Source organism: Xiphias gladius, chromosome 22 (genome assembly GCF_016859285.1).
Source record: "Xiphias gladius isolate SHS-SW01 ecotype Sanya breed wild chromosome 22, ASM1685928v1, whole genome shotgun sequence".
In the NCBI taxonomy this organism is placed as follows: domain Eukaryota; kingdom Metazoa; phylum Chordata; class Actinopteri; order Istiophoriformes; family Xiphiidae; genus Xiphias; species Xiphias gladius.
The window spans coordinates 6,458,527-6,483,318 of record NC_053421.1 but is presented as its reverse complement, the minus strand read 5'-3'; the positions used below and the strand labels follow the sequence as shown (position 1 = coordinate 6,483,318).

The 24,792-nt window shown below is 41.0% G+C and overlaps 1 protein-coding gene across 1 annotated transcript in view; it reads left to right on the top strand.

The window, feature by feature from the left end:
* rims2a (regulating synaptic membrane exocytosis 2a) overlaps positions 1-24,792 on the top strand; it is a 145,086-nt gene that overhangs the window by 78,848 nt on the left and 41,446 nt on the right. The window contains exons 7-20 of the mRNA XM_040117351.1: positions 5,394-5,605; positions 6,929-7,048; positions 8,644-8,743; positions 8,923-9,046; positions 10,201-10,247; positions 10,550-10,662; positions 11,483-11,530; positions 13,678-13,808; positions 14,312-14,483; positions 14,830-14,983; positions 15,742-15,768; positions 17,353-17,421; positions 19,986-20,124; positions 22,279-22,344. Coding sequence (XP_039973285.1) covers positions 5,394-5,605; positions 6,929-7,048; positions 8,644-8,743; positions 8,923-9,046; positions 10,201-10,247; positions 10,550-10,662; positions 11,483-11,530; positions 13,678-13,808; positions 14,312-14,483; positions 14,830-14,983; positions 15,742-15,768; positions 17,353-17,421; positions 19,986-20,124; positions 22,279-22,344 — 1,522 coding nt within the window. The remainder of the gene's footprint in view (positions 1-5,393; positions 5,606-6,928; positions 7,049-8,643; positions 8,744-8,922; positions 9,047-10,200; positions 10,248-10,549; positions 10,663-11,482; positions 11,531-13,677; positions 13,809-14,311; positions 14,484-14,829; positions 14,984-15,741; positions 15,769-17,352; positions 17,422-19,985; positions 20,125-22,278; positions 22,345-24,792) is intronic.

Sequence of the window (24,792 nt, the reverse complement as noted above, 5' to 3'; positions counted from 1 at the left end):
ACTGTGTACAGTAAGTAGCTTTAGCACTCCTCTAGACTGATGGATGGATTGTGATAGCAGAGGAATAGAGGGAAGGAAGACAGTTTGCTTGTTTGGCCCATACTGACTTTTCCACTTAGTCACAACTCTGAAGATGAAGAAAATTGTAAGTGAGGAAATGTCTTCAGAGAGTGTTTTACTATGGTATGTATGGATGTGGATATTAATTTAATAAGTACTAGTTTTGAAACAATCAAAATAAAGCACAACGATACTAAAGGTGAGCCATGTCAACATTACCCCAAAGAAGTGCAACATTTTTGTAATACTGTATTTTAATGTGTATTGTAAATAATTGAAATACACCACTTCTGAAACTATATCACAACAACGATGCTACTAAAAATGTGCCAAATCAAAAATTGACGCAAAATGTTTTTAAGTTAAATTTCATTCCCATAGTTTTGGCCATCATTCCTATAAACAATCAGATTGCACTCACCTGATTAATTGCTGAGCTATAGGAACATGACATTGTTAAAAAGACAGGGTAAGAAACATGAGCACTCAGACCATGAGAGATTTTTTAAACGAACCCCCAAGATGGCAAAACCATGGATTGTCCTGTCTACATGTCAAACTGTCTTTGAACAAGGTACTGAAAGCTATATTGTTCCAGATGGCCAGGCCAGTGCAGTGAGGCATTATTTGTGACATTTTAGGTGTACTCACTTTTTTTACTTTCAATTAAGTTGTCTTAGATAATATAGTAAACTGTTTTTACAATTTTTAAAATAGAACCTGTATCAGTAAGTACTTAAGACTCAAGTTGTAATTGACTTGAATTATCCTTTAAAACAAGATCTTCATTGTCAGTATGTTAGGTACTGAATTTCTGCATCAGCTGTGTGTGTGAATCATTTTGATGGATGACTTAAAAATGTGGCTATATTTATTCACAGTGGTACTAACTTTACACAGCATTTTCTTTTCATGCAGCTTATTTTTCCTATATTGAAAATCCCTACCTCTTAACCCTCGTGCACTCCAGTCCCCCATAGCCTCGTCCTCTACAATCAGAAGCATATGCAGTCTATTTTTATGCCTTTCCACCAGACTTCCCTGATTTCCCTGAGATTGAATCCTCAGCCAGATAATGTCTGAAGGAGGCCTGTCCTGTATAGATCCATTAGGTTCTACAGCTCTTTGCAGGGGAAGTGAAGTGTGGGAAATGTGATGTATGTGGCTCAGGGTCTGCACAAACGCAGTGTTTTTACATAGTGTCTACAGTTACATATATTCATGAAAGCTACCAAGTATATCAACAGCACATATACAGTGCATTCAGAAAGTATTCAGACCCTTTATTCAGTCTCAGTTGAAGCACCTTTGGCAGCGATTACAGCCTGTCTTCTTGGGTATGACGCAACAAACTTTGCATGCCTGGATTTGGGGATTTTCCGCCAGTCTTCTCTGCAGATCCTCTCAAGCTTTGTCAGGTTGGATGGGGACCATCAGTAGACAGCCATTTACAAGTCTCTCCAGTGATGTTCCATTGGGTTTAAGTCAGAGCTCTGGCTTGGCCACTCAAGGACAGTCATAGTGTCGTCCCTAAGCCACTCATGTGTTGTCTTGGCTGTGTGCTTAGTTTCACTGTCCTGTTGGAATGTGAACATTTGGCCAAGTCTGAGGTCCTGAGCGCTCTGTACAAGGTTATCATTAAGATATCTCTGTACTTTACTCTGTTCAGCTTTCCCTCAACCCTGACCAGTCTCCCTGTCCCTACTGCTGACAAACACCCTCACAGCATGATGCTGCCACCACCATCCTTCCCCATTGGAATGGTATTAGGCAGGTGATGTGCAGTGCCTGGTTTCCTCCAGACATGATGCTTAGAATTGAGGCCAAAGAATTCAGTCCTGGTTTCATCAGATGAGAGAATCTTGTTTGTTTCTCACAGTTTGAGAGTCCTTTAGGTGCTTTTTGCAAACTCCAAGCACCTTTCATGTGTCCTTTACCAAGGAGAGGTTTCTATCTGGCCACTCTGACATAAGGCCCAGATCGGTGGAGTGCTACAGTGATGGTTGTCCTTCTGGAAGTTTCTCCCATCTCCACACAGGATCTCTGGAGCTCAGCCAGACTGACCAGTGGGTTCTCGGTCACCTCTCTTACCAAGGCCCTTCTTCCCTAATTGCTTAGTTTGGCTGGGCAGCCAGCTCTAGGAAGAGTCCTATTTGTTCCAAACTTCTTCCACTGAAGAAGGCACTGTGCTCTTGGGAACCTTCAATGCAGCAGAAGTTTTTTTTTTTTTTTTTTTCTTTTTCTTTTTCTCCTCTAGCCTTCACCAGATCTGTGCCTCGACACAGTCTTTACTCTGAGCTCTGCAGGCAGTTCCTTCAACCTCATGGCTTGGTTTTTGCTCTGATATGCATTGTCAGCTGTGAGACCTTATATAGACAGGTGTTTGTGCCTTACCAGATCATGTCCGATCAATTTCAGTTTGTAATTGTGGGGTATTGAGTGTAGATTGTTGAGGGAAAAAAATGGATTTAAAGGATTTTAGCATGAGGCTGCAACATAACAAAATGTGAAAAAAGCAAAGGGGTCTGAATACTTTTTGAAAGCACTGTACACGTGGAGGACCAATGTCTGCTGAATTCCTGTCAGCACCAAATAGGCCTTCTGTATTGTTTAAATGACTCATCCTTTATATGCTTTAATAGGAGAAATTTCATGAAGAACATTCCTTAATTCACCTTAGTACTGAATTGTAAAATTACTTGCCAGTGTAAGTGAATATAATTTAAATGCCCATTGCCTCTACGTAATGGGATGTTAAATGCAGAGATATGCTACACACTAAGGTCTCGGGACAAAGAATCAGCACTTTCTCTGCTTTCATATAGCAGCCCCTCTCTGAAAACTGAAATTATTTTTGTCAGTAGGACGGCCTCAACCCTCAGTCCTCTTTGCCTCCATACTACTCCCCATTGGGAGTCTTACCAGTACCTTTGGATTCAATATTTTTCACTCTTTTTAATTAGCTTGGATTTTTAAGCCTCTTAATCAAATTGAAAGTGTTCTCCATCTCTCTGCTCTGTGCATCCACTTGGGAAAATAGGGCAAATCCTGTACGATGACAAAGTTAGTTTCTGCGGACATGCATTTCCATCAGATCAAATACTCACAGTGAGTTTATATTTGTTTCAAATCATGTATTCTCTTCTTGGCGGTTACTTGTGATCGAAGTATCACATATGCTGCAAGAGATAGGGGTCTTACCACATTCAGGTCCTCTCTTACCGTTCAGCTGGACTGATGTGAAAGTGAAGAAGCAAAAAAAAAAAAAAAAAAAAAAAACCTCCTGTAATGCCCAGCCTGTATTTCTCAAGGCTGTTTCCATTGATGCCAGTACAGAGGTTGTAATCAGAGCCTCATCTTTAAAAGATCTCCCTAGTGCGTTTTAGATTGAGGTCAGTTCAGGCTATGTGGCACTGCAATCTGAATTCCCAGTTAAACACATTAGGGATCTGCCCTGCTCCCTCCTACAGATGTAGCTACTGTAGGATAAGATAGTAGCATGCTAACTTTGTTTGAACAAAATGTGCATTGCTGTCTGCTGATTTGAAGTAAGAAACCTAGCAAAGAGTTTTTAAACTGGGTATTCTGGAGACAAATATGTAACTAAAAGGGGTATCAGTAGAGAGAGGAATCAATGATAGAAAAAATATCAACCTTATATTTGGACAAACACACCTTTCTGATTGTGCAACAACCTGCACCTTTGAACCAACATATGGAAAAATACAGAAAAGGGTTACAGTTTAATCACACGGTGACCATTAAGGTCCCAGGAAATTGTTTACCTTTTGTATTAGGCCACCCAGATCATGATGCTTCTTGTCTTGTGATCAATTTAGTTTGTCGATGATGGCTAAAATAATAACTACACTCATCAAACATAAGACATTAGTGTGTGGAATAGCTCCTTTGCTCTTTTCTTCTATAGGTTAAGGTTTTTGTTTCATAAAAGTGTTGCAACTTATGTTAACCAAGCTGGTCTTTGTTTCAGGCAAGGCGGCCCCCCTCTGCTTTAACACTCTGCAAAAACACCCGGATTGTGAACAAATGAGACTACATTTCAAAAGGTTGATAGCCAGTATCATTTGAAAGTGGCATTAGTGTTAGAGTTTTCTCAGAATTAAGACCAAATTTCCCATATTTTGCATAATTTTTTTTTTTTTCCGTCACATAGACTGTTGATCCTTGCCCCCATTTGTTATGAAGACCAAGACGTATAAGAATGTCAAATTAAAATTATGTCCCGGATTAACAAACCCCTTTCCTTCAAAGCAACATTCCTAGGTGCTGTAAAGCAATACAACCTGTGTCATAATGAATCAAGCCCAGTGTCATTCAAATCAAAGAGAAATGCAGTGCTGAATCCTGTAGAACATTCTTAAAAAATGTCAGAATTAATGTGACAGTAAATTCTAAATTTAACACTTATATTAGGAACGAAATTTAGAGAATTTGATTTCTGCTCCTGCCTGTGCTGAGTTTACATGTTGTCAGTACCTTTACAAGAGTTTTCCTGTGATGTGCTGGTGGAACACATTTCAGATTTTTCAATTAAAAACTCTAACTTGTGTGTAGGTATGACTGCAGCTGCCTTGTTAGCCCTGCAATGGACCTTACAGGCTGTTTCCCTCCTAACACTCAGGGGGTGCTGGGACTGAATCTATGTCCTGCAGAGAAGACAAGGAAAAGAGGAGGGACAAATATATGGTCATGAATGTCAAAACTGAGAATTCTGTGGCTGAGAATGCAGGCTTGTGTCCTTCCCTTACTGTGCAGTATTGAGGCAGTCAAATCAGTGTCAATCCTTTATGTATTATTATCTAAGCTGCATCTTTCTTTCTCCACAGGAATCATAGAGGTGATGATCACCTTTTGAGTTTGAGCAGTATGTGTGAGCATGTGTGTCTAAATGAATGTTTGGATGTCTTGTTTAGTCCTGAATGTGTATTATGTGTGTGTGTGGGTGTTAATGTCTGTACGCTGTGGTTCGTGGTGTCCTCACTGGTCCCTCTCGCTGTCCTCTCTTGTTTTATGTACGCCCTTTCCCACCCACCTTACAGGAGATTTGGATGGCCATTGGTGGGACCATGCGTCTTGGCATAGCAGCGAGGCCTCCCCAATGTCTTTGGTGAGACATGTGGAGCCCTGCCTTGACCCCCCTCCCCTCATTCCTGCCCCTTAACCCCGATCTCTCTCTCCCTCTCTCTGTCTCTCTCCTCCCCCTCTCCCCCCTTCTCCTAGAGTCTTTTGTCATTTCATGTTTCCTTCGTTTTATTTACACCTTTGCATGTTGTTTTTCTGTTTTTCTTTCTGTTTTTATCCCACACCTGTAGGGGACAGTCAAAGGGGAAAAAGAAAAACAATTGAGCAGGCATTTATGTCCGAGCCGACACACACCTTATCTGAGAGGCAAAAGAAAATGGTGCGCTTTGGGGGACACTCATTTGAAGAGGACTTGGCATGGTGTGAACCGCAGGTTAAAGACTCGGGAGTTGATACGTGCAGTAGCACTACCCTAAACGAGGAGCATAGCCATAGTGAGAAGGTACTGAGACAATCTAGCCTGCATTTTGTTATTATTATTATTATTTATTACCTACCCATCCAGTCTTTGTTTGCTCTCTGTCACTAAGTGTAAATAGGTGAGATGTTTGTTTTTTGGGTTTCATTTGACGTGGTATAAATTGATTTCTCTTGCGATTTCGTTCCTTTTTATTTTTCGGTTACTTTTGGCTCCACCTTGCTCGGTGTTGCCGAAAAAGTCTTTTGGGGGCACCCTCTTTGCTTGCTACTTGTACTTGCTGTTTTGCTCCCCAAACAGAAACTACACATCTTACAATAGTTGTTCAAGAAAAGCACTGCCACACAACCTCTCTGTTTGTCATGGCACACAGGAATGTGGGTCTCTCCTAGTTGCATGCTCGTTCTCCTCCGTATGTTGTGTTCTTGCTCTGCAGCGGTCCTGTTTAGTGCAGTAGGAACACCTTTACTCAGGGCCGTCCCTCTCACTCTGCTGCCCTGCCCCACAGCACCCAGTCCAGACAGAACCTGCCCCCTGCCCAACTTTCCATTCACTTCTATAGCAAAAGTCAAATTATTGTGAAAGCACAAAACAGGGAAGATTGGATTTGTTTTGCACAGAAAATTCAAATAATTGTTTTTCTTTTTTCCCTTCCACTGCCGCATCTGTGATTTCACCCTATCTGTGTCTCATGGCTTTACTCTGTGCTTTCCGTTGTTCATCTGTTTTGTTCTTTAAACTGACGCCTCATGGTTTACCTCATATGTTCTTGTATCATAGACGGTCTTTTTTCCCCTTAATCATTGTCTGCTATCCCCTCACTACTTGACTTGATGGTGGTTGTATGTGTGTAGTGAAGCACCAGAGTGAGGCTCCGGTCTTCCTGCCCCAGTTTGAAGAGCTGGTTTGAGGAAGAGTGTTGGGGCTGCTTGCTTTACTCTGCATGGGGCGCTGCATGAGGCTCACTCCACCTTCACACTGGCAGGTTCACACAAGCTCTGGAAGTAACACCTAACACTATTGTCGAGTTGTATTTATGAGTTATGTTATGTTGTAAAAGTTGTCAATTTTTCAACAGTACTTTTGTCCATGATTACGTGATTAGGATTAATCCATGATGAGGAAAATAATATTCCTTCATTTCGAAATTATATAATTGAGCATGTTATTATCTCAAAAACAAAAAACTTTTGATGAGTCGACAGAGTTTTTGTGAACTTTCTTCCCCGAGTGAATAAGTACTACCCCCATGCCCCCTTTCACTATGGACAGTTGTCTGCTTTGGTCTGAAGTGATCAAATTCAAGTGGATGAGTTGTTGAACAAAAGGTGTGTTCTGACCTTGTAGCACCCGGTGACGTGGCAGCCGTCCAAAGATGGGGACCGCCTAATAGGGCGCATTTTGCTCAACAAGCGAATGAAAGATGGAAGTGTGCCTCGAGACTCAGGAGCTCTGCTTGGTCTGAAGGTGAGCTTGTTCACTATGTCTGTTTACCTGCCTGTGTGTGTCTGAAGGTATGATACAAACACACCCACATCGATACACTGAACATTTTGCGCTTGATCATCACGCTTTCTGCTGATGAACCATCATGCTACTTCCAAAATAGCATGTTAAAATATGCACATGTAGCGTATATGACACATAATATGTCATACCAAAGAATTCTGGGGAAATTTGACAGGTGCAGGTGACCCTGTGTTGGTTATGTACATTTATGTTAAAATATGACTTTTCAAGTGTGATTTCTATTTGTGGCCTCATTTTCGTATATGGCTCACTGATTTTCTCCTTGCCTTCCAAATATTGATTACATCATAGTGCTACTCAGTATTAATATTCATTAGAGACATGATAATATTCCTGATAAATATTAATGAGCAGTATTTGATATTGAGCTCTATAATTCTCTGTACTCACTCACATTGAACTAATTTAATGAACTGTATTCAGCCTTTCAGAGGAAACAAGTCAGTCTAGAACCTGTCAATGTTGTCACTGCCCAAATTTGACAGTTGAAATATTATTTTATTTGCACAGTTATTACAGTGTTTATGTACTGAATAGTACTTTCACAATCCCTACATATATTATTACATATTAAACTCTATTGCTCATATTCTTGGTTCACATGATTTAAACCTTTTCAGTCAGTTGGTTATTTCATTGCAGTCATAAAATACTTTCTGTTGTTGTAGATTCTGGTCTCCCTTCTCGTTTAACTGTTGCATAAATCTGTAGGTGGTGCACACTGGTAAAAAAAAAACAAAAATTAGCTGAGCAGCCAAAGTCCGGAGGAGCATGGTGGGCCATGAGGAGAGATTGAACACACAGCGGCAAGACGGGGAAAAATCATTACTGATTGCATGAGCCCCCTGAAATGGCATGTTTGTGTCTGCTCAGTGCCTCTGTGCGTTTCTGTCCGCTCAGCAGCAGCCAACCAACTCGGCAATCCAGCCAGTCAGTCCATCAGTTAGGCTGCCAGCCTTGCCCTTACTGCCCATCTCTCTCTCTCCTTTCCGTTGCGAGCCTCCCTCTCTCGCCCCGGTCTGTTACATAAAGCCATTTCATTTAGCAGACTTCCCTAAGCTCCTTTGTATGTTGGCATTCAGCTGCCATTAAGAGGGATTTTTATTTGTATGATGCCCATGTAAGCTCAACAGAGTGGAGTACAGCAGCTCAGAACTGTACAGTACAGCTCTAGCCCACGGCCCTACACTGTTACAGAACCACAGAGCAGCACCAGAGTGTGTCTCTGGGGAATAAAACATAGCCCTGGACATTTTTTAAAAAGCAGAGATGCACTTTTACCATCGACCCTCTCCTTGTAATGCTTTTATTGAGGATTCATACCTTGCAGGCTAGAGCTAAAGCAATGACATCCACAGGGTACTTGGGGAAAAATTCTGTCTACTCCTGCAATCTGCAGCACAATGCTACATCTTCGTAGATTTTGCCATGAAGAGTTAACACGGCACATTAAAGCTATGGTTACAGAAGCGGTCACAGTTCAAGTTTGATTTACACGTGTATTTCATTGCTAATTCTCTCTGCTTCTACAGGTGGTGGGAGGCAAGATGACAGAATCCGGTAGACTTTGTGCTTTCATCACCAAAGTGAGGAAAGGAAGTCTAGCAGACACTGTTGGGCACCTCAGACCAGGTATTTAAAAACAGACCGCTGCTTTTATATAGAAATTAAGTAAGAGGATTCAGTAGTGTACTGTATGTTCTATAAGTGCATAATGATATGTATTCTCCACACTGTGACAATGCAGCTAGTGCTAGCATGAAATACCAAAATATTTCGTGTGATATTCAGTATCTCTGGCATTTTTGCAGGTGACCAGGTGCTGGAGTGGAATGGGAAGCTTTTACAAGGAGCCACATTTAAAGAAGTTTACAATATCATACTAGAGTCCAAGCCTGAGCCGCAGGTGGAGTTGGTGGTCTCAAGGCCTATAGGGTGAGAGCTTACAAATAATGACACACACATTATAGTCTTTGCAAGACAGTTCCTGTGGCAGTAAACAATAAGAGGCCCTAGTTGACAGTAACTAAGTTGTTAGGCATGAGGACAATTTGTGCTGAAATTTGACTACTTTTTAAAATAACAAACCAAGCATTCTGACAACATAGTTTTTTGCGTTTGTTAAATATTTGTTTGAAAATGTGATTTTTTTTTTTAAAATTCAATAACAAAAAACGCCAGGACTAGGCCTGTGCAGAGTGTCTACCAGCCCTTTATCAAGTGCATGCTGGGATAGGTTTCAGGACCTTGTGACGCCGAAGAAGAATGAAGGATGAATTTATTAACCAAATTAAATGTTACTCTTTTGCCAAGCAGCTAAACATAATGCGTGGTGGGCATCTACAGGTTTAAATTAGGTTTTTTTAAAGAGAGATTTTCAATGTTGTGCAGTAAAATGTGCATTTTTTTTTAGGAATTTCAAAATAGTATCAGAGCGGATTCAGTCGCTCGAAACAAACACTTTTTAAAATCAATTTCTTTACAGTAGACATGCATGAACAACATGCACATCCCAAATTAAATCTTATTAGAGCAAGGATTATGCATCAGGCCGTGACTGCATCATTTACCTTCATCACCCCCCTTGATAGGCTTCCTCTAAAAGCAATTACAGTACTTACAGTATGGCTCAGAATAACTTTTAATTGTATTTGAATCTCTATGAACTGAGATATCCAAGATGGACTGTAGCTTGTGTTCTCACAGAATGTGAAGGAGCTGGGCCGACTTGTTTATTCAACATCTGTCCCTCCCTCCAGCTCCGGCTCTGTCTGCTCGGGCCTCATATGGGACCGAACAATGCTGCCCAGCGAAATGAAACCTTGCCACCTGGCTTGTACTCTCTCCTCCAATTTGTTCTGAAAGGGGAAATTTGAGGGGGAAAATAGCAGCACCTTTGTTTTGTCAAAACCCATATCTGAACGGCTTTGTGCTGCTGAGGGAGATGCTGGGTGAATGAAGACTAATGCGGTGCTTAGCGCCTTTAAAGCAGAGTGTATTCAGCATTAGCTCAAACTGATCCTCTCCATCTCCTCCTTCTCTTCTGTCTCACTCACATTCTTTCTGTTTCTTTTTTTTTTTTTTTTCAGAGATATTCCAAGGATACCAGACAGCACACATGCACAACTGGAATCAAGTGAGTCTTGTCAGGATCATTAGCCAATTTCATTATCCCATTTTATCCCATTAATCAGCCTAGAAACATCAAGTGAAGGAAATGTCGGAGAGAGTTGCTTCTGTCACTCTGCCTCTCTGTATTTCTGTCCTCTCATGGCATGGTCTCTTGCCCTCTTCGTATCTCTCTTCTTGTGTTTGTCTTTCTATCTTTCTTGCTACCATCCCCCTCTCTCTGGTTTTATGTATTCCTGTTATTAAAACTACAAACGAAAGCCAGCATCACTACTAAATAAGCTGACTGAGTCGTCTATGCCCTGTCAGGTTCGAGTTCTTTTGAGTCTCAGAAGATGGATCGCCCGTCCATCTCCGTCACATCCCCCATGAGTCCCAGTATGCTGAGGGACGCCCCCCAGTACCTGTCAGGACAGCTTTCAGTAAGTGACCTCAGCATGACATAAAGACTACGATGTGAGATCCTCTGGAGGGACTGCATTGTTTGATTGATTTGACCAGTGTTGAAGTCATATGATAGGATAGGTTAGTGAGGATAATATTCACTTTGTGCATTCATCATGTGATTTAAAATGTGACTAAAATCCTAATTTAAACCATTGTTAAGGCTACGAGGCACAGCTTCTCTCTCTGCCTGTTCAGCTGGCCCTTTACCAACCCAGCACAGGACTGTAGATCAGGTTACTGTATGTGTTGTTCATTATCTAGTATAAAGTCCTTCTTGGGGTAAATGGGTAGAAGGCTGCATTAAAGCAAGAGATAAATCAACGCTCAACTTTAGGATCCACAAGGGAAATAGCCTCAGCATCTGGATAAAACCTGCAGGACATGTTTTTCTCACAACATCGATATTTACGAGAAAAGGTTGGGTTTGACCAAAATTGGGATTGAATGTAAATATTCACAATGTGTCCCGTAGAATCATTCGGACTGCATTGAGATATAATTGTGAGCCACTGATGATTTGCTCAAAGCGTTTATGCAGAACAGAGAAGAGAATCTCAGGGACAAGTAATCTTTGATAAAATAGAAAGAAGCCGGGAAGCAAAGATATAAATGAAAGGTGAGAAAGAACACACTCACTGACCTAAATCTCCCTTCTAAAACTACGAACGTCTGTTGTCGTGTTTATAGTGTATTGTGTCTTTTTGTTGTTGTTTTGTGGGGTTTTGGTTTGATTGCATTTTCTTTTCCTTTCTTTCTTTTTCTTTTTTTTTTTGATGTTTAATTTTGCTTATCCAGAGCCAAAGCCTTAGTAGAAGAACAACGCCTTTTCCCCCTAGGGTCCAGGTAATGGGCCCTGTCTGCAGGGCACAATCTCTATTTGGTTTTTTGCTCATTGACTGTTGACTGGCCTCTTTTTCTGTTTCCATACTTTGGAAAATGCATTCCCGGGGAAATGGAAGCTTCAAGTTTCCCTCTCAGTGCAGTGCATTGTGTCATTTTCTTCTATTTGATTTCCCGGTATCACTGTTACGATGATAGTTATTACTCATTGTAACCCATTCACCCAATCATTATTCTTAGGTAGTGCATGCTTAACTAATCTGAACACATTTTAAGAGACACTCTTCCATTACCGGATTTCTTCTACCGAGTCCAGTGACTGACACCCTCTTGTGCAGTATTTTTTTGGGATCTCCACTATGGGAATGCAGGAGGGTGTCTCCGGGAATTTTTCTAGGACAAAGGACTTGGGTTGTTTTCTGCTTCAGTGTGACATGAACCCAGGCCTTGATAATTCTAACCCTATACACATCTACAGAAGGACTACTCAGTGTGCGAGTTGAAGTGACGTCAATTAGCAGATCACGGTTGATGGGTCTGGAGTTTCACGTTGCAGTGAAAAGATACCAAGTTCAAAGTCCTTCCAGATGAGAGTTAAAGAATAATCAAATTGTACCTCCCAAATAACAAACTTCAAACCAAGCAAAGCTGTGAAGACGTTCTTCGCTGCGAGGGTCTCTTTTAATCTGTCATCTTAAATATCTGGCTGTCTTTTCTGTGGTTTTTGTTCTACAACACACAGTAGAATCCCTTTGTGTGACTCTGTATTCTTGATTCAGTTAGCCTAAAGGTTAATACTGCTCCTCAGAGCTTTGGATATTTATCTTGCTGACACTCTTATGTTGCTTTGCTTAAGAATACCCTCAACTCACTTTATATAGATCTGTTGCGAGAATACTGTTACTACGCATAATCGAGCATGCAGATTTCTACAAAGATATACACTGTGTGTTTTTTTTATAAATTTACAAGTTTCTAAACACATGATATGGAATTAAAATTGAGGTAAATATTTTTTATGTTTATGTTTTTGTGTCTGTGGTTGAGTTTGTAAGATTAGAAAAAGCGTCTATGTTTCAGTTAATTATTCGACTGGTCAAATTGTAAAGTCACTTACGTATTGTATATTTGAGCAGTTTACAATTGGAAAATGTGTATTATCACACATAATGTAATCATTACATTTCATATATATGCGGAATCTGTTATTTTGGTGAGCTACAAATGTACAGATTATTTGCTACAGTTTGTTTTCCAATAAGCCACCTGCTGTCCGATTTGGCCTATACCAGATCTATTGACTTGTCTTGAATGCCCTCTCTTGCGTTGCTGCATGTATAGCTGCTAGTTTTTAACAGTGCAGACCCTTCCCATAATCATATTTTTAAAGAAGTATGGACAAGAGCTTAGAAGTTTTATTTCTCATTTCATCTACTTTTCTTTAAGGCTTCAGCTGGACTTTTTTTTTTTCTTCTAAGTGTCTTCTTTCAGAGTCCATACTTCCCTTTTAGTGTGAACTGTCTTCGATTCCTCTTGCAACAGCATGACTGATTTCTCCACATCAATGCCCATAGAGTAACATTATTAGATACTTTATCATCACTGGTAGATTCATCAAGGGAAGTGTTTATGACAGACATAAACATATACATTTTAAAAAACTTTCACATAAATGAAAAAAAAATGTAACAGATACTGAAAATATTATAAGTATGGCACCGTGTGCACAACAAAAAAGACACATCAGACTTTCCACTAAGCAATGGTCTCGAATAGTAGGGACTAATATAATACTCCTATTTTAATTTCTTATTTTGACATTTTTAGCATTATCAAACCATCTTAACAATGACACAGTAAATGTCAAATGTTTCAATGAACACTTAAGCAATTAGTTTCCCCACCAAGCATGTTACCTGACATCATCTCAGCAGGTAGACATCTTCTTCCTTTTCTCTGTGGGGTAAATACAAGAGAAGACACTATGCTGTAGTCAAATACTCTCACGATAAAAGACACAAATGCACATGTAATTACTTAATTTCCAACTTAATGAGGTTGTCTTCTCCTGCATTATTACCTCTGCGGGTTGTTACCGCTGTTGGTCCTGAGCTGTCTCTCAGCAGGCTGTCTCTGCTCTGCCCCTGCAGGTCAAACTGTGGTATGACAAAGTGGGCCATCAACTAATCGTCACCATCCTGGGCGCCAAAGACCTGCCACCCAGGGAAGATGGTCGGCCCAGGAACCCTTACGTCAAAATCTATTTCCTCCCTGATAGAAGGTAAGAGTAGGAAGAGTTACCATTTGCTGATCTGCTGATTCAACCTACCACATTCATTTAATGCCATGTCATTTCATTGCATTCAGAAAGGCATTGAACACTAGTAGGCAGCACAGACTGATAATAAATTTTAGAAAGCAGATTTTGTATTAGTGTGTTTTTTTGGGGGGGAGCATTGACATGACATCACAAAGTTCTGTGTAATTTTTTTTTAGCCATTAGTATCAGGAAAGGCAATATGGATATCTCTGGATGTGTCTCGTTACTTTGTTGGTCGTTCAGTGTGGTTTTGCATCTTATTAAGCAGTTCTTTCTTATGCACTGATGAAGAATGCAGGAAGTGGACCATTTCGGAAAGATAACACAGTCATCTTGCCATCTCATTCTCATCAGCATGCCACAGTGCTGTGCTTCGTCCTGTGTCGTGTTATTGATCTGTTGTATTCGTGGCTCTTCTCCATCATGGTTGTAAATAAAAACAGTTTGAATTATTGTTCCTCCAGTGACAAAAGCAAGAGGAGAACAAAAACGGTAAAGAAATCCTTAGAGCCCAAATGGAACCAGACCTTTATGTATTCGCCGGTGCACCGGCGGGAGTTTCGGGAGCGCATGCTGGAGATCACATTGTGGGACCAAGCCAGGGTGAGGGAGGAGGAGAGCGAATTCCTGGGAGAGGTGAGAAAACCAAACCCCACCCATCAGGGACACTCACTGACAGTATCTCAGCTAAGCCTCTTGAATAGGCTCAAGCCCTTAATAAAGCTCTTGGCCAGTACAAGGTGTTTGGTGGTCCAGTTTTTGTCCAACGTGGACAGGGAATTTTGTTGTTCTCATTTTCTGTGTTAAGCTGTTACGATAAATAAACACACCTCAGCAAGAAGGAAGTGGTTGTTTGGGGACTGACGCTCTATGAGTGTTGTAGCACATCTGTACGTTGTGTATTGTTGTAATTCCATCACTGACTTGGAGTGAGGCTTTTTTTGAGGTAAGAGACCTTACCATGGCCTTTTTCCTCTGACAGATCCTAATTGAGCTGGAGACAGCTCTTCTGGATGACGAGCCACACTGGTACAAGCTACAAACACATGATGTATCCTCCATCCCGCTCCCACGTGCCTCCCCGAACACACAGCGCAGGCAGCTCCACGGAGAGAGTCCAACAAGGCGGCTGCAGAGTACGTAACACCTCTGTCCCCGACACATGTCAGCAAAACTTTAATTGTTATGCTGAAAAATAGATAGAGCCAAGGCAGCTGCCTTTCTTTTATACGGTGTTGGACAGATAAACAAAAATTTGCAACTGTGGACTGCAAAGTCAGCAACATCCCTCTTGTCTGTATCAGTAAGATACAGACTGAATAGCTTTATTAATTGCTTGTCAGTAAATTGTTAGTACGAAAGAGGTAAGAAAGATATTGAGCTATTTTGCAGTGCATTACCAACAGCACTGGTATTTCCAGGTTCTTGAAAACGCAGCCCTGAGGTTTGTTCTTTTTACCTGAAGTCAAACCTCCCTCTCATACCCACAAATAAAATCTGTATTAAAAGGCTGATGCCATCAAGCATATACAGAAAAACTTTGCTCAACCAAAGGCTGTACATTATACATACATTACAAGACCGCCAGTGAATAGTGGTCATGTAACTGAAGTCAGAATAAAATCAAGATGGACTTCAGTGATTCCAAATTCTTTCAGTAAAGTGAATGAACAAGCTCTGTCTTACTACAGTAGATCTAGGCTTGGTCATTTTTAAAATTTGTAATAATAACTATCAAATGAGTGTTCTCATTTACGAAGGTTTCTTTTGGTTGAATTTCAAGTCATATTGCTCACTGGTTTTCTACCATTGCTTTTGTTTATTAAACCTTTTGCATCCATATTTTGTCTCTGCCATTCATGTTACATCAACTTTACTGCTTCTGCTTTTACAGACAAAGGCTCATATTCATACAACTCAGGTAAAGGACCCCTGCTCTTGCAGGCAGTGCTGCTCTGTGGAGCATCTGAGTGTTCTCCTGTCCTTTCTAAAGATCCGTCCTTGTGCCCCGGTTCTCCACCCCTTGTTCCGTGAGGGGTGCATGTTTCTGCTGCCTTACATGGACACATGCCTGTTTGGTGGGCTGGTGTAAATTTTACACCACTCGTTTGAAATCCACTCAGGAGAGCAGAGATGTGCACACTCCAGGGAACAAGAGATTTAGGACACTGTGGTCTCTCCCTCTCACAATCTGTCTCACAGTCCCACCTTGCAACCCACAACCACATCCTGAACAACTGCGCTCATTCCTTATCTTTAATTGTTGTTATAAAAACTCAGGCCATATGCCAGTCCTGGCAGACACAATATAATTTGAGTGTGACCACTTGCTTTTCCTCTGTTATGTACTGTATATATTGTGTATTATTTTGCCTGTTATGAACATTTTCCATTTTAAAATTGCTTAAACGCTGCTTACAAGCTCCTGCAGCCCATTCTCCTTTGCTTGTGTTTGTGTGTTTTGAATGTGATTATGTTCATGAAATTGTCACGGGATATACGGTAGATTACTTTGTTACTGGTGTGATACTTTGGATTCTTTATTATACTTATTATTCTTAATCATTTGAAACAGTGGTGGTATATTTACTTAGAGACACGAACAAGCAATGCTTTGATGATCTCTGTGCATAACTCCTCTATGCAAAACCCAAAATAGCTCTTTCCATGGCCCTTCCCTCTCCACTATTACGTTCTGTGACCAGATACTGGTTAAAATGCCCTAGATGACTGGACTGCAGTCACTTAAGGCTCACTCTCTTCCCCAAAAGGGCGATTTTAGTGGGCGTTTGTGTTACTGTAAGGTGAAAGAGCTGACAGCTGTAAAAAGTTTTCAGCCAACTGGGATGAGAGGTTGGGAGCAGCACTGCCAGAGTGCAGAACTTGTCATTTCTGAAAAAGCCTGTGTCCAGTTGATTTAAGTTAACTGAACGGTGAAGGCATTGGGGAGGGGGTTGCAGGGAGGATGCCATACTTTAAGGTAGAGGTGATAAGGCTACTGGGGAGGATGATGAAAGGGCTGTAAAGCCGTATCCCTTCTCCCACCCTCACCTTCACATGTAAATTCAATGACTGAGTGTGTCGTTAAAAAGCTCACACTTCAAATGAAGAGAGATCTGCTGTTTTTGCTGAAATTGAGCAGTGAACTGTGGCATTATTTGTTACAGCTGACACGTATTTTCACATATATAATCCAAAATGCTCTCGCAGTTGGTTGTATTTGTGGAGTGCAGTGACATGAGGCAGAGGCTGGCAATTTATTCAGAAGGTGTACATTTTACTGGATTCACTTAGAATCTGTAGTTTAACCAATAAATATTGCAGTCAGGCCAGGGAGGCATAATACAAACAGTTGGTACTGTGGTACTAAATGAATGAACCAGGGGACATAAATGACTTCTCCCTGTTTCCCCATCTCTCCATCTGTCTCTTTCTCTCCTCATTCTATCCTGTACCTCCTTCTCCTCCATATTCCCATCTTTCTCCCTGTCTCTTTATCTCAAAGGATCCCAGAGGATAAGTGACAGTGAGATCTCAGACTACGATTGTGAAGATGGTGTTGGGGTAATAACAGGTAATAGTAAAGGTCAAATTGACATGCAGTCTCAAGACTTATGAATGCGTGGGAATTAATTCATCTTTAATACAAGTCAATAAAATCTGAAAAACAAAATGATGATTAAAAGAGTCTGAAGGAAAAGTAACAGTTTCTAGTGATGTTTACGAAGGTTTTTCTCCAGACCAGACTATCATACGTGTCATATATTTTGTGTTTATTTCCATTGGTAACCTCCTACATGTCAACATCCGTCAAACGCTTGCTAGGCCTGAACAGCTTACAAATACCATTATATATCATATTAGCAGGGTAAAATGCTACAGCCCATCAGCAGCAGGGTGAGCGAGCAGTGAGCTTTTGTCTGCCTCTGCACTGCTAGTTGCCGCTCTGCTGTGCACACCGAAGCTCCAGCAGCACGCCCACGCTGCACATCAGAAAAGGGGAGGCAGAGCTGTTACCAGCCAGACAGCCAGAGAAAAAGGCAGAGAGAAAGACTGAAAAGTATTTGAAATTTGCCCACATAAAATAACAGCCTTGAAGAAAGTGACGACGCAATAGGTAACTAAGCTAAAAGCGAAAATAAAAGCTTGCTTTAGGTTTTCAAGATAAAAATACTGTTAACTAGCAATATGTACTTTGTTATCGCCTTTTAATAAATATGATCCCTCTTTCTTCCTTTCACTTGAAGACCACAAAAATCGTGTCAACCTTGTTTGCAGGAAAGCCGTTGGTTAATTGCGGGCCTGCACTTTTGGTTTAGCATGTGGTAATGCTTCACATCTGTGCATTCAGGCCACAGAGAAAAAGAGAGAGATACAATAAAAGCAACTTGAGAGGAAATGGTTAGGAGAGAGAAGAGAACAGATTCAGTTACTGACAGACAGTGAGGGGGAAGAGCATGAGCCCAGGCTCATGAGGGAAATCCTCCTCCAGCCTCTTTAACATTCTCATCAGCCCCTCGCTGCCTCACCATGCTAGTCCCCTTCACCTCATCCACGGTGAAGGGGATACCCCTACGCTCAGCGCTGGTCTCACCCTCCTCTTTACTTGGGCTCCACCACATCTCATTTATCCTGCAAGTCTTTGCATTAAACTGCTGATGCTATTATTTAACTGGGGAAGAAAAAATGTGTTTCAGTGCATTTTATTTTACTGTACACTAGCTGCCAGGCTTGCAGTTGTCTGTACAGCAGGCATTTTTACAAGTAGAGTGCAGAATAGTAATTACTGCACAGGTTATGCTTATGTGTTCTTGTCTTTCAAAGTATAATTGCTGTTATTAGAATTTTTTGATGCAATTGAATCTTAGAGGTGAAAACCCTCATTTTTAACATTTGCACAGTACATTTAATCTTGCTTTGACCCTCAGTTCTGTCCTCCTCCTGCACTGATCTTCTTATTAAATCCAATTAATTGTCAGTAAAGGTTCTTTACTTTATATGTGCTTAACAGGCAGGCTGTACTCATGCATGAAGCAGCATGTCAAGAGGAAGAAAAGATTTAATTTGACTTTGCATGGAGGTTATTGCTCGTCTGCAGGAGGCTCTGTATTGGAGCTGCTGTTTGGAAATGGCAGATGTTTTCCCTGTTAAACCTTATACGCATCATAATGAAGTAAATATGTTGAAAAGAATTCATTTATTCTTGTTTTAGCTTTGGTTTATAAAAGAAGGAAAGAAACTGTATAAGACGGGTTGTAAAAGTACACTGTGTGACAATTTCAGAATTTGACTTGCATTCACTTGTAATCAGGATTGATCAGGATTGTTTTAACTTTGTGAAATGATTTTAAGAGATTTAATTCAGCTGCTCTGCACAGCTACCTCCCATCAAACAGAAAATCTTATTGTATTAATATTTCATACTTCAATAAGTGAAGGTCAACATTTCTTTATCATTACCTCCAGTCTTTTCTACCTTTCCTTCTTTTCCAACTTTTGATTCAGAGCTTTATTTAACTCATTTTAATGTGCTATACACTCTATTGAATATCAATCAACTTTTATAGTGCTAAGCACTGACCTTAACCATGGCTTCTAGCCATGTCTGATTATCGGTTAATGAACTCTTTCAAGTTCAATGGACTAATCAGTCTTTCAGAGAAAATTCATTATAATGTTTCTGATTTTTAGAGGCTATTTTAATCTTTAAGGCACAGTGTTAACACAGCAGATGAATTACACCTTTATTGAAACCTAGCTCTCAATTTTGGGATATAGAGACTCAGCATAATGAAAATAGAGAATCTATCACATGTGCAGAATGGCATTTAGCATAACTTTTAGAGAGATTGGTCTGTTTCTTCTTCTTATTACAGGGCGTGGTTAAACTGGATGTGCATCATTAGCATTCAAAATTTTTCATTACCGAGGCTGCAGATTTAGCTATTTCACTCAAAAGAAACGAGGTATCCATATTGAAGTGTTAAGAAAATTAACAAAGAATTTTGTTTTGTAGATTTAAATCTAAAACTGCAGTATCTGTGGTGTCACTATGTAAATCAGGAACCATCTACAAACCCTCTCTTTCTTGATCTTGTCCTCCATCCCTCCCTTCCTTACCCATTCTTGTCTTCACAGACTACCGGCCAAATGGCAGAGACTTCCAGAGCTCCACGTTGTCTGTCCCTGAGCAGGTGATGTCATCTAACCACTGCTCTCGGTCGGCTGATATAAACAGGGCACGGTCGCGCTCTCCCAGCGTTCCCCCGCCCTCCAGGTAGGTTTTGTTTCTATTTTCTTTTTGTGAGCGTTTATTACGATTATTCTCATGTGAGGATGTTATGGGCTACACCACGTTTTTGTCTTCTTTGAACAACTGAAGGAGGATGTCTTAAACTCCTTGCTTGGGAATCTGCAAAATTTTGACAGATGCATTGAAATAAAGCCCTTAGTAGCTTCGCTAAAAGTGATGCTATTTCAAATTACTCTGAAAAAATCAGAAATTTAAAATTAATCTCCTATTTGGTTCTTGCACCAAGAGCTGCTGTGCTCGCTCTGACTTCCATATGCTACATCACACCTATGTACTATGTAGTATTTCTCGCGGTTACTCCGAATGCCTCAGTTAAACATGAAGCCATGTGCCCCCTGGCCAGTAGGAGGCAGTGTGTGGTGTGTGACTACATGAGGGGTGATCCAGTCCGCTTCTGTCACACAGCAGAAGTCTGGACCTGGCCTTTGACCTTAGGCCCTCTCAGTACAGCTCCTCCACTAGAGTGGACCACCACGGTGTGTCCGAAGCTAACCACTCACCCCACAGGTACACACACACACTCTCCAGCTTACACTTGTGTACAGTAGGTGCATGCAGGCAGGCATGCATGAACTGATGCTGACAAGCACAAGTGGGGTCTCATGAGTAGACATGCAGGAAGGGGTTTATGCACGCACACACTTATGCCAGATGCCGTTTGCCTTGAACTCTTTGGAAACTGACTTCGTGTGTGAGTGCTTTCATGTTTCTGCTTTTAAAGAGCAACTTTGTCCGTTCCTTGGAAAAATCTGTTCAAAATATATTCATTCTGATACAGTGGCGTGGATTCCCCAATACCTTGATACTTGCTTCCTCTGTCTTCCTCCATAATGTATGCAAATTGTATTACTCCAGACCCGTAAAAGAGGAACATTTATTACTGTGAAAACAAATGAAAACAGCAAATACCCAGTTGAAAGTATGATCTTTTACGATAAAAATTACGTTGTCACTTCACTAATTCAAAAGAAACTTTTTATGACAGTTGACATCTTACATGAACACCGGACTTTGATAGGACTACGATGTTTTTGAAAAGTAATTAACACGTTTTTTTTAAAGAAGTTTTTTTCCATCCATCCAGGAGGCTTAAATTATGCAGGAAACATTTGGAGCCAACACTGTAAATGCTGCATGCTGTATACAGTATTTGCCTGTACCTCACTATCTTTATGGAAGAGGCGGTCAAGGGGAAGTGGTTAGTTATCCTCCATCAGCATTTATTTTCTGTGAGGGCTGGAAAATTTTGCTCCAAGAGTCCAATCATAGCCTTGGCACTGCCAGGCCACAGCTACTTTCCCCTGTCCAATTAACTTTATTTGATATTTCTGAGGCTTGGCCTGCATCAGTGTCAGACGCAGAAAATGCACTTATCTAAATTGTCTGGGACAGTGCTCACTTGAGTGTATTTCAGCTGCTTTAATTAACGGTGTCCGGTTATTTATTGAAAACAGTTGAAAATGACACAGGGAATGAGTCATGGAGAATTTGGATTTGTCCCAGAACTCATACAATATTAACAAATCTCCTCTGGAATTTTTATAGCTTTTCGTGAGGCTGATATTTTGTTTAAAACTTTTGTCATTTTGCATTTTCCTGCTTTTTGAAATGTTCTTGAAATTGTGTGTGTGAAAGAACCAAAATCTTATGTAATGTACATGGTCTTAAATTGTTGTTTTCTACTTCCAGTAGAGATGACAGCAAGCAGGTTTAGGTGTTTGGACAGTGCTGTGTTGTTCTTTCCTCTGCGAATGCTGCTGGTTTGTTCAGTGTCCCATTTTCATCTGTCTGTGTGGTAAAGCTGAGAAAGACATCTCCTAACCATTCGATTTCTCAGCCTATCTTATCTGCCTTGCCTTGTTTTCCTCTTTGAAACTGTTACATCAACCTTTCCTATGAGTTTTCTCAGTTTCTTTACATCCTATTTCTTTGAGAAACCTCTCGTTCTCTCTCCCTCAGTTTCTTCAAATCTCCATCTGTCTGCCTATGATTCTGTCCATCCCCATCCCCTCTCTGTCTCTCTGTCTCTCTCTCTACTTTCCTCCTCCTCCTCTGCTTCTTCCTCGGCGCCATCTCAGATCCATCTCTGTCTTCTCTCCTCCCTCCATGTGGTTGCAGCCATTTCCTCACCCTACCTCGAACCAGACATACTCAGCCTATTGATGATCCTCAAAAGGACCCCAGGTAGACCTTTACCTGAGCTTGCATGAAGCCCCCATCTCTACACCTCCACTTTCCAACCCAACACCCGCAATCCCTCCTGCCCACAGTCCCTTTGTTTTCTTGTGGAAATCCCTCTTTTCGGTGTTGAACACAGGACACTGACACTATGGCATGTTTTCTGTCACTAGTCTAGTGCAGGTAATGTCAGATGATTACTGTGACCTCATGCAATGTATTGCATGAGGTCCAATAAGTCTGACCCAAGTCAACTATCATGCCACATGCATTTGTGAATACACTGTAGAAGCCACTTTATGTCAGTGCCAGTGTTGTGTTGTAGTGTTAAAGTATATATTTCTTCTGCAGAAGATTAAATATATACATAATGTGTCTTACTTTTCAGTATTACGCTATATTGAGAAACTGAGTGATTCTTTCGCCATACACTTCATCCATCCAGTATCAGCATTGCGTACTCTCTCTTTATACCACTTCATTATCACATAAGCCTTCTCTTTTTCGCTCCAAACGTTTACCACGTGAGGAAGTGTGATTCCTAGATGAGCAAATATGTAATTTGTCTTTTCATCTTAGCCAACAAAAGAGTAACTGTGGCGATACTGAAAATGGATAAGTGCTCTATGGTTGTGAAGTTTTGTCCAGCAGAGGTGGTTTTCTCCTACAAACGTGTATACATTCAGTGTATAGTAGTTTAAGTTCATTTTAAATTTATGTGTAACCACTGTGGATTTGTGTATGTATTTAGGCAGATTACAGACTAAGTCTGTAATGGGAATTCAAAAGTGTATTCCAACTTCCTTTGCAGGTTGGTTTTAAAAAAAAAAAAATATATATATACTGTATGTTACCTCCCCTTGTGGTGAAAACAACGGAATGCTGACCAGTTGTGATATTTTTTCGCCAGCCGCAACCATCGTGTGTACCCGATCTGCAGAGAGGAAGCAGTCAGGTTACTGCGTTCCACTAAGATGGCCCGCGCCTATTCGGAGGGTGCCTACTCCTCCGACTATGACTACGAGAGGTATTGACATGCACTGCCTCTGCACCTGAGCATCCACCATCCTGTGGTCTCCTCAAGTTGTCCGTCGTCCATCTTTAATTTATGCGTGATCGTACATGTGATGACAGAAAATGATATCCTGTCTGATATCGGTTTTTGTTAAGGAGTCATCACGGCTCTGAAGTTGTGTCGATGTACACTAATGGTACACAACTGCCTCAGTATGTTGAGGCTCAGAGCTATTTGTGTTGCTGATGTCAGCTGTATGTATATTGGTTGTTGACTAAAGTGCTGGCCAGCACCTGACTGTTTCTATGTTGATGTCTTTGTTTATGTACCCATGTACATTATACCAGCAGCAATATGTTGATCAGTGGTGTATGTGGTCACTAGTGTTGTGCTTTTTAACATGCTACTGCCAGCAGCTTTTTGCTCACCCCTACAGTGGCATCTCTGATGCATTGCTCTGGGCTGCACGGTAGCTTTGTAAATTCTTATGTGTTTGCCCTTTGGTTCGTTGAGTCTGGCCAGAATGGGCTGCCGGGCCGTTCCAAGCACCCACAGAAAGGTCTGCGGACACCCATCCATCCCCAGGACCCACGCTAGTGTCCTGGTGCACCAATAAAATGAAAGAAGTGTCATTGCCCCCTCCAGAGAAATGCTGGAAAATGACTCCACTTTTCACTGTCTTCAATCTTCCACCTGCTGCCATCTGGCTTTCAGTCAGGAAAGACGTGACGTTTGTGTCATTTCTCTCCTCTCCAGGAGGAAAGAAGTGATGAGTCCTCAGAACTCAGCCTGAGAGCCTGACTGACTTTATTAAAGTGTCACAACTTTTCCCTAAGGCCCAGCTGGGCTTGACTCCAGGCTCAGCCTATAACCTAGATAGCCATTAACAAGAGCTCTTCGTTTTCTTTTCTCTCTCTTTCTTTTTGTCCAAACTGAGGGAAAAAGGAAAGCAGTGAGCATCACAGCTTTATCCACAGAGGAGTAGAATAGATTTCCAACCTCCTTTTCAGATACAGCTTGTTTCTGTCTACACCCAGGCAGAGTAAAGAGACCTGAAAAGAAATGAGGAAAAGGAGACAGAAATAAGCAATAAGCAAGAGCACTAGTGGAGTTTCAGCCTTTTGGTAGGTGTCTTAGTTTAGGTCTTTTCTGCTCAGAACATGAGAAAATGTTTTTCATGATTCTGTTGTTTTAAGGGCATCGGCCCAGACTGTACCTTGAGTGGGACAAAGCCTGCACAAAACTAATATTTTGGACTCCGTTTAAAACCAGTAAGAATACAATGAACAGTGTATTCCAAAGTCCGGTATGTGTATGTCATGACTCTATCCATCAAATTACACCTAAGGAGATGTTTGATTTGTAACAGGCATAACCTTCACATTACCCATGAATCCTCAGCCGTAACAACCTCATGATGGGAACCCACTAGTGATTAT